This window comes from Parasteatoda tepidariorum, chromosome 8 (genome assembly GCF_043381705.1).
Source record: "Parasteatoda tepidariorum isolate YZ-2023 chromosome 8, CAS_Ptep_4.0, whole genome shotgun sequence".
Classification (NCBI taxonomy): Eukaryota; Metazoa; Arthropoda; class Arachnida; order Araneae; family Theridiidae; genus Parasteatoda; species Parasteatoda tepidariorum.
The window spans coordinates 80,320,584-80,331,333 of NC_092211.1; the positions used below are offsets into that span (position 1 = coordinate 80,320,584).

General features: G+C 26.8%; 1 protein-coding gene across 3 annotated transcripts in view; it reads right to left on the minus strand.

The window, feature by feature from the left end:
- LOC107451712 (ankyrin repeat domain-containing protein 12) overlaps positions 1-10,546 on the minus strand; it is a 30,436-nt gene extending 19,890 nt beyond the window's left edge. Inside the window, exons 1-3 of one of the 3 annotated variants that reach the window (XM_071184269.1) lie at positions 10,259-10,534; positions 9,301-9,379; positions 6,290-6,609 (exon numbers count right to left, since the gene is read on the minus strand). In XM_071184269.1, coding sequence (XP_071040370.1) covers positions 6,290-6,506 — 217 coding nt within the window. In that variant the 5' untranslated portion in view covers positions 6,507-6,609; positions 9,301-9,379; positions 10,259-10,534. Of the gene's footprint in view, positions 1-6,289; positions 6,610-9,300; positions 9,380-10,127 lie in introns of all 3 variants that reach the window. The other 2 variants (XM_043053707.2, XM_043053713.2) reach the window with 2 other exon arrangements.
- Positions 10,547-10,750: the final 204 nt, after the last annotated feature.

Below are 10,750 nucleotides of genomic sequence, written 5' to 3' on the forward strand. Positions count from 1 at the left end.
AAAAAAAAAAAAAAAAAAAAAAAAAAAAAAAAAAAAAAAAAAAAAAAAAAAAAAAAAACGGAAATTCGCGGAAGAATCTCATCCCTGTCAATACTTATGCAGTGTGAATTTCAAATTCGAGCTATCACTGTCTTATGCTCACCTTTCTACAGGACAAAAATCTAAAAATTGGGGCAAATAAGAATAAATCTGAAATATTGCTAACATTTCTTTTAACAAATAAATAAGTTTGCAAATGAAAAAAAAAAAACTCCTCAAATTTTATTAAAATCAAAGAGCCAATTAAAAGAATCTGTAGTTTATAAATTTGTATTAAAGATTCAAATGCATGGAAATTATAGAAAATCCATAGTTTTTGAGATACTCTTTCCAACACATCCAAACAAACTGAAAAGGTGGCGAAAGCTCTATGGTTCAAGGATGCGTCTGGGTGTAAAGTAAAGTATTTGAGATACATAGAGTTTTAAATTATTTGTTCTGGATAAAAATAAGATTTGAAATAAGAAGAAAAATACTTAACAAAAATTAGTAATGCAATTAAACCCAGATCAAAACTGGTAGGACAAGTAACGTTCCACAAGTACTTTTTTTTCCAAAACTTGTCTTGAAACTAAATTTCAATCACAGTTCCAATTGATACAGCCTCAAAAAATTCTATGGCAGCAAGAGGCAATTATTTCTTAAACTAGGGGTGCACAACCTTTTTCAGTGAAGGGCCACATGCACAGCAGATTGACCAATGAAGGGCAAGTGTTTAGACCGACATATTGAAAGCAATTGTTGGTGGTGATTGTTATATAAGCATCATTGTTTATATAACACTAAATTCTTTTTGTCGGTTAACCTTGTAATCTCTCTGCAGAAAATACAATACTTTAAAATGTTTAAAATTAGAAAATGCAAAACTGATTACTTAAGAAGGAAAACAGAATTCGAAAATCAGAATCAATTTATCGGAAAAAATTTAGATAAATTGAAATAATTAAAAAACTATGGAAAAATTGAAATTTTTTTTATCACATTACAAAATACAAAAGTCCATTTAAACATAAATTTTAACATTAAATTTTTTTTCTTCATAGAATTAAATTTCAAATAAAAAAATATTCTAGTTATTAATATAAGTTCAAGTTAAATACTTTGATTTAAAGAAAGTTTATAGTGTTAAAAATGATTAAAACAAAACCCCTTAAGTGGAAAATAAGATTTAGCATTTATTAGGGAATGTACTTTAACTTTCAGACATTTTCATTTTAAATTAATAATAAGAGGCTGAGAGAGGGAAGAAAAAGAAAGAAAGAAAACACATTAAATTTTAAAGAACTATATTCCTTAATAATAAAAAACTATTAAGATACTTGTTTACAACTTTTTATGACGAATATATTTTTAACATGACACTTACTATTTACAATTAATACACAATCAATAAAATTTACATTACTTTACGAAACTTATCTCGATTAAATTTTTTATACAGTTAATCATTTCCCAACATATAATCAAAAATGATATAAACTGCTCCAAGAAGGTAGAAAATGGTTTAAAAAATTTCTTAATGGTTATACTGTAATTTGCAAAATTTTTGAATATTTTGATAATTTTATCTACTTGATCATGTGATATTTTTTGAGCCATTAAATGAAAATGTAATGATTGTATTTAAAGACTACTCTGTAATTTTGAACAGGCCAAATTCATTCTGGAAAACAGTCTTTCGACAGAAGCTGTTGCTGTGGGTAGTATTAAACTTAGAGCAAATAACATAATCATTTTTGGAATTTGTCCTAGATGGTGTTCTTCCTTTCTGGGTTTTTAAATCGCGGAAATACAAATAGCGATGTGTTATTTTTTAATTGCTTGAATACGAATTGCTATGTGTTATTTTTTTAATTGCTTGAATACGAATTGCCATGTGTAATTTTTAAATTGCGTAAATAAAAAACTCGATGCTTGTTTTTCAAATCGCGTGAATACGAATCGTGTGGCTTCTAAATTGCGAAAGGACTACTCACAACACGTGATTTTTAAAATGCATGAATATGAATCACGATATATGGTTTTTAAAACGCGTGCATATGAATTGCGAGAAAAGTAGCAATGGATGATTTTTTAAACGCCAGAACACGAATCGCAATTTTAAATCCCATAAATACGAAACGCGATGGATTATTTTTAAATCTCGATAATGTTAATATGAAATGCGATACGCAATTTTCAGATAGCGTAAATACAAATTACGATGTATGACTTTTAAATTACATGTGACAACAAAAAGAATAGGTTCGATGTGTGTTGTTAAACTTGCACGTGTTCATGGGACTAAAGTATTCTGCCGTGCTTTGAATTATTTTTTTTGCAAAACGGAAATATGAACACATCTCGTTTTTTTTTCTTCCTGGGAAGGTGTTGATTTGGCTAAGATATGTAGTTACTTTTTAAGTTACGAAAAAAAATTAAAACTGAATCGAATTTCACGAGTTGTAATATTGTGTGAAAATATCAGGTATATTCTAAATCACAAATAAAAATGCAGCAATAACGGGAAAGAAGAAAAAACACTTTCGAAAAACCTCTTAAAAAATTCGTGTTAAAATCGGTACAACGCAAATGATAAAATCGGCACAAACAGAGCACGTAAAAAATAATTATTTTAATGCGCGATTCAAAACTCGCTTGCTGTCAAAGTATTAAAAATATCATAATCTTTTTAAATCACGGGGAAAACGTAATAACTACTAAAACAATAACCAAAATACTTTAATATTTTAGATGAAATTGGAGTAAATAAAGTCCATCAAAATTTTATGTAATTTAAATGCGAGATTTGAAATTAAAATGTCGCAATAGCGTATAAAAAATATCGGTACTTTCAAAACCTTGTAGAAATGTGTAGCAATAATTTCTAAAATAACGATTGCAAAATAATTTGATTTGCGATAAAATCGTTACAAATAAGCCATGTCAAAAAATGGTTATCTAAATGAGCGATTCTTTACTCGCGATTCGTAATAATATCGTGCTAAAATATCGAAGTTTTAAAAACCGGGCGGAAATGTGCAGCAATAACTGTTGAAGAAAGGATCTAAAGTCATTTAGATTTTCCATGAAGTTTGCACAAATAAAGCGTTTCATAACTTTCAAAAATCGCTATTTCAGAAACTACTTGAAAATGGGTAGCAATAACTACAGAAAAGTCATTGGAATAGGTACATACGAAAAGCATCAAAAGTGGTTATTAAAATTTGTAAATCATAATAATGATGTATTAAAAATATTGAGATTTTTAAAACTATGCTGAAATCTGTAGCGTTAACCATCGAAAAACTACATTGATTGAGATTGGGTGCTTCAAAAACTTAAAAGTGTAAATTTAAATTACCGAATTTTTTTTTATTATTTTTCAAAAACAAATATTTAATTTTTTCTTCTTCATTTTTTTCAGATTGCGGCCGCGGGCCACACATCGAGGGTTGGCGGGCCGCAGGTTGAGCACTCCTATCTTAAACCATTTATTTTTTATGCTTTAACAAATTCCAGAGACTGTATAAAGTTCAATTTAAAACCTTTTAATAATAATATTAGCAACAGAGATATTCAAATTAGAATCTGCTGACAAAAAAATTAATTGTTGCAACAATTAATTTTGTTATTATTAGAAATAGAACTGAAATATATTTTTATAGCTTTAAACATACTTTTATAGACAGTTAGGCAATATATTTATATTACAATTAAGAATATATATGATAGTTTTTATCAATATTATTCAATAAATTAAAATCTTTAAGATATAAAATTATATATATAAATAAAAAATACAATTGAGACATGTATTCACACTAAGCAAATTAAACAAACTTGTTTGCAAATTTAGCAACTTAAATCAAAATCTACAGATTGAAGTTTAAGCGCTATTACAAATTTCTTTATCATGAGTCAAAAACATACCAACAATACTTTATCAATATGCTGATACACCCATGATATAAAAAATAGAGTGATAGTATACAGTTAAAACTTGATCGGTAAATTCTGAATATGTGATAATTCCAGATATTTGAGAGCTTAAAATCTCAATTCTAAACATTACCTCATTTTCAGGAAAAAAGAAAAGAACATCATAGTAAACACTCATAAAAAATTTAAAAAACGATAAATTAGGGAAAAACTAACAGTTGTCCATAAAAATTAAAGTTATCAAGGAAAAATAAAAATTAAAATAGCAAAATGGAAATAAACAGCAAAATAATTCATAATAAAAATTACTGAAATTGCAAAAAAAAGAAAGAAAAAAAAAATGTAAAATGGAAGCAAAGCAAAAAAGAGGAAAAGAGAACATTGAAATTTATGTTTTACATAACAGCACTAAAAGAAAAAAAGAAAATAATAAAGTGGCACCGGACAGGCTTTATAGTGGGTAAAAGAAAAAATCGGGACATTTCAATAGTACACTATGTTAGACTACTTTCAAAAAAGCTATAAAAAATAAATAAATAAATTATAATTGGTTCCACTGTATTATTACGCTTAAGTAGAACTAATTTTATTTCAAAAAATACATGCTCATAGAAAAATAATAAAGATAACATGAAAATAAATTAAAATATTATGATAGTTTATGGATTATCTTAAAGAAATTTTTTTCATAGATTTCTGAAAATTCTAGTTAGTCAGGTTTTTACCACACATTTAACATAAAACACAATAAAGTTTAAATTCATCACACAAAGCTAAAGTTTAATAACACTAAAATATGCAGAAAAACACTTTTCATTACAATTAGAACAAAAATATAACAAATATTACTTGCCTAGTTAAAAAAATAAACTAGATATCATGATATGTATATTCTTTTTCTTTGTTAAATTTAAAAAGACAGGAGAATAAATTAGCCATTTTCAAATTTAAAACTTCTGCAATATTTGTTAATTTCATTAAGCCAATAATTATTTTTATTATTGTGAGACTACATTAATGTATAAATTTCACAAAAGATATGCATTTAAATTAAAAATTATTTTTTGCCTTATTTCTTATAGTTTAAATACCCTAAAAAATAATTTCTTTTAATGGTATTTAAATGTACAAGCTTAAATTATTCTTTCTCTTCAATTTTCTTCATCAGTTTCAGAAAACAACACTAGGAAACTCTTAACAAAACACTTTTTCTTACTAAAAATTCTACTGTCCTGGCAAGCAATAACAACAATAATAAAAATATTAAAGTTCTGTACATACAGTCGACTTTAAGCTTTTAAATCAAAAATTTCATGCGATTTTAAAAGACACTAGGTGCCTTCACCTTCTTCCAATGTACGCTTTACATAAATTCTTTGAAATTTTAATACCTTTAGCACCAGAAGTTCGTTTTTTGATCAGAAATGTATTACTCCGAAATGTTTTTTGTAAAATTTTTCTTCACCACAAGACACATTTTAATACAAAACCAAATGTTAGAACACTTAAATTTGAAAGCAACAAAAACAAAACAACAAAAATTGCAATTGAAATGACTGAAAGCAACAAAAATTGCAATTGAAATGACTTTAACACAGTTTTTTGATGAGGAAAGACAAAACTTTCCTTCAAAGCTGAAACAGTGTATATAAAGTCAGCAACTCTAATCAAAAGCTATAGATTACAGTTTATAACCTTTACAAAAATTTATTTTTCATATGTCTAAATCATATCATTCAAATTTAGATGATATGCATTGTTAACACATGATTTACAATAATAAAAAAGGAATAAATAGTACAATCTTTATTAAGTTTTTTGCAATTTTTGATTTCTCTAACATCTTTATGGCAAAAAATTTCACTTACATTTTTATTAAATATTTGTAAAGACAAAACTGCACATGTAGAACTGCAAAACTGTAATCTAATAAATATTGTAGTTTTCTTTCACTGTAATCTTTTTTATTCTTAAATGCTTTTCAGTTTTACCTGGACTTAGCACCATGTTCTTACTTGATAAACTGATATTGTTTTACTATGAAATGGCATTTTTAAGAAATATTTTTAGGCTATAATTATTTTTTAAAAATATTATAATTACTTCAAAAGGAAGAAAAACATTTCAACCCCTGCTGACACCGTGCACCCTCGGTCCCTAAGCAGGATGTTTAAAGTGGTCACCCACCCGCTTACAGGTCGCAGTCAGTGACATTTAACTTCGGTGTTCTATGGGGGTCTTTACTATCAGTCCACTAAGGGACTTGAACATTTTTTAAAGCCAATATAATTGAAGAAATATATTTATGCAAGGCATTAGAGAAGCTTACCTAGTCTATGATCCGAGATTATTTCTTTAAGCTCATCCGCTGAGGAATTGACCTCACTTTCACACTGTATTGGCTTGACTTTTTTAGGCCTTATTTCTACATCACTGTCTTCCTCTGACTCACTGCTAAGAATTTTCTTGCAATTCTTTTTACCTGTATTAAATGGTTTTTGAATTTCATCATCAGATCTATCAGACTCTTTACCACCACTAGCCATATTGATTGAAAGTGGAGTAGATTTTAATAGATGATCATCATCACTTTGAGAAGATAATACATTCAGATATTACTTTTTTTATCTGTGTAATATTGTATGTAGCCTGTAATGATGAAAAATGGCAAAATTTTAATGTTGAAGAATATAACACAAATTTTTATAAAAAAAGTAAAAAAGAATATATTAAAGTATTTTAAAATAGTCTATAAAGAATATTTGTGGTAGAACACTGTGTGAATTTCTTGAAATACTCATCAACATACTATGAAGTTAAATTTAGAGAGAAAAAATTGTTTATCGACAATTTAAATCGTTAGTCGGTAGAAGTTTTGTGGCATAAAAGCTAGGAATGGTTATGTTATGCCAGTCGCTATGTTTAAAATATTTGAATAAAAATTTTTAAAATTAAAATGCGATTATTTTGATAATTAATGATAAATAGCCGTTCTCTGAAAAGTACAGCCACACTGCTACTTAAAAATTGTTTTGTCCTTTATAAAAGAAAAGATTAATTGTTTTTTTAAACACTGAAAAGGCAGCACTAGTCAAGGCTGGCAAGTTTCTCCCGAGGTGGTTAAAACCACTCGTAGAAACCGGTTAAAACTGGCATGGCAGAAACCCTTTTCTGCCACATTTGTGGCAGAAATTCAGAAAATGACATAAAAGTAAGCACTGAGATTGACATACAATGGATAATTCATAGAAAAAACAATTAAATGCTAAACAAAGTAAAATTTATTTACAAAATTATCACCATTCAAAATCAAATATTACATTGTTTGCACTCTGCAGTAATCTATAACAAAAGACATGTTTTGATGCAGTTTCTAAACCTGAACAATTTCTCAATTTGTTATGCACAAATGAGAAATTTGAAAAGATACTCTCAAGTCCAGCAGAACTAGCAGGCATTGCCATCAAGGAACAAGCAAGATTTGTGAAACTTTCAACTATTACATATTTTTTAAAACTGGACAACCATGAAGTAGCTGAGGTAGTTGTCAAAACTTGACTGGAAAAATAAATTTCAGGAAATGGGGCTAATTTGTTTTGCAAAGCTATGACATAAGGTACAAAATCTGGGTTATGGCGAGTAAAATTCTGGCACTTTCTTCTTGAGCACATGATAATTTCAATCCCAAATACTTTGGATGCAGCATATAAGCTGGCGAATGATAATCAGTAAGTGTCTGTTCAAATCTGTATGTCACTTATATCTGTATGTCACTTTATAAACAGCCATATGATTCTCTTCACTTAATTCATTTTTCAGTTAATTTAAACAAAATGTCATTAAGCAATTACTAGAACTAATATAGATTAGTTTCTGCCGGTTTTTACCGATTAGAACCAGTTTTTGCCTTCAAAAAGCCAACCCTGGCACTAGTACTTTGGAAAAAACATTGAATAACATCCAGGGGTGCCTAATATCATTTGTGTGCCAGGTTCTCCCAAAGTTCAAAGACTGTTTCAGGGTTTACCTACTTTAAGATTATATATTTGACTGCAACACGCGCATAAATGTCTCATTTTTTTCTTTTACAAAAAGATGCAATGCTCACTTTAAAACAGTTATATACACCACATTAATTATATTGAGAAACTATCTATCACATGAATATTTTTAATCAGTAAAATTCAGGTTATAAATTTAGTTAAAAGTATTATTTTTTAATACATATATATAGATATAAAACCCCAGGGTTGATAACATTTGAACAACTAAAAGAAGAGCATTTTGTTCATTTTGAGGAGCACTTTTTAAACTTTAGTGAAATAATTGAATAACAAAATAAAACTAAAATTTAAAAAAAAAAATTTTTTTTTCAATACATTTCTTTAATGAAAGAAAACTATTAAAGCAAAAACACATTTAAACAGAACCGATAACAAAAAATATTAAATTAAGAATTTTAGTCAGAAAATCATTTTAAATATTAAATAAAAATCAAAGCATGAGAAGCTAACAATGCTTTCAGAAAGAAAGAAAATAATGTTTTGCTATATTAAAAATAATTGTTTTCAAATCTAGATAATTTTTTTGTTTTCAATAGCATCTTTTTTAAAAAATCCTTTTATTTTCTTCAAGCCAATATTATTTTAACAAATCTATTAAAATTGGCAGAGCAAATGGTGCATTCAGCATTGTTTCAAAATTTTGCAATGATATTGGAAACCCTGTTAACATATTAACCCGTATTTAGCACAATATTGAATTATTATTAAAGGTAACTTTTGGCAGCTGTTAAAAATCAATGGGAAAATTTTTTTTTATTGCTGCATAGTAGGGCATCATTGGAACAACAAATTTCAGTATTTAAAAAAAAAAAAAAGAATTTTTTTTTTTAAAATACAAGATAGGTCAAAGCAATGATTTAAATTTCGCAAATTTATTTTCAGTTGGGTGGATTTTTTAAGTTTTATCACTCTAAAATACTTTTGAATACAAATCATTATTATTTATAAAAAGGTTAACATGATTTAAACCATTTAATACATCAAGTCCGACTTTTAATATCTATTTGAAATACAATGAATTTTGATTAGTTTAAAAATTTTTTAACGTAACACAAAATTTATATCGAATTAAACATAACCTAAAGGTAGGTGACAAATATAATTACAAGATGAACAAAAAAGAGGTCTCTATAAAAATTAGAGACTATGAAAATTCTTAGAAATCTTAAAATATTTCTCTGTAATGCAAATTGTGATTTTTTGATGGGTTTGGTATTTGTATAAATATAAAAAGTAATGCACTTGAAAGTGGCTATAAATTTCATCCATTTCTTACTTTCTCAGGGGCGGGAAGTAGTCAATTAAACTTGGCGACTATTTATGTGTCATGCCCTTGTACTCAAACCTATATTTTACTTTTATTAACATTAGCAACAAAAAAAAAAGAAAGTTGTAGAAATTCGGCAATCAGAAACAAACATATATTTATATAGATAATATACTTATATAAACCTATCTCTTATCCTTAAGTTTATATATCTCATTTAATCTACATTTATCATAGTGACAGATATAGGACTTTTAAAAGAACATTGAGGTAAGAAAAAAAAAAGGCTAATAATTGGCTGAGTGCTCATTTGACAGGCATTCGAATTATGATAGCTCAGTTTACATGACATACATAAAATCAAGTTGAATTTTCAAGAAATCAATCAATAACAATTTTATATTTAAAACTAAAGCTTATACTTAGGTATAATATAAAGATGATCTAAACAGAAATTCCATTCTGTTTTCATCCATATATGAAAAAAACTACTTAATCAAAATCAAATCCTTTTTTAGTAAAAAGATTTGAAACTTTTTTGCTTCCTTTAATATTGGACAGCATAACTTTACATTAACTACTTAAACAGAATTTTAGGTCTTATGTAGTTTAACTCTGGCACAATGAATGACAACATAAATTTTTTAGATTTGAAATTTATGAGTTCAAAGACATAATTTGCTATTTAAAATACAGACTAGTCAGTTAAAAGTCAACTTAATGGAATGAAAGATATAAAAAGTGAAAACAATAAAAATCTAACAAAATGTATGAATATATTTAATTTTTATAGCGTCACAAACACAAAAAGAATAAAGTATTTTTAACAATAATACTTTTTATGTGATCTGCCATATTTCTTATGATTTCAGACGCCATTTTAGTTTATTAATAAACAAATATTTTCAAAAGATCATTTGAATTCACAACATAATATCAAACTCATATAATAGTATATTTGGCTTACAAGGAGATTTAAAACGAATTTTATTCGCTATAGTCTCTTAATTAGTCTAGTTTGTTATGTACGCAAACTCTACAAATCTAGAGATCGAATACTTGTCAAGAGATCAATTAATTTGTTAGATATGGTTTATATGAAAGTATATTGAATTTTTAAGAATGTTATTTCGTATAAACATTATTAAATTCATATCTAAATATTCAACTTTTCACTCTAATCAATTTAACTTAAAATATACAAATAATTTCTCCTTCGCTGCCGTCATTCCCGGATTATTGCATTTGATGCCAAAGTACGTCGTGGTAAGTAATAAGATACGAAAAAAAATTATTTCTTAAAAAAACAACGAATAAAACGAATTAGGCAAATTTTTATTCATAGCTTGGTGCTAAAATAAAAGTTTTAAGTTATTAAATCTTGATATTTGAAGCGATTTCTGGATTTTTCAAATTTTTAATAATCGACATACGATTTATTATACTTAACTGTAACCAT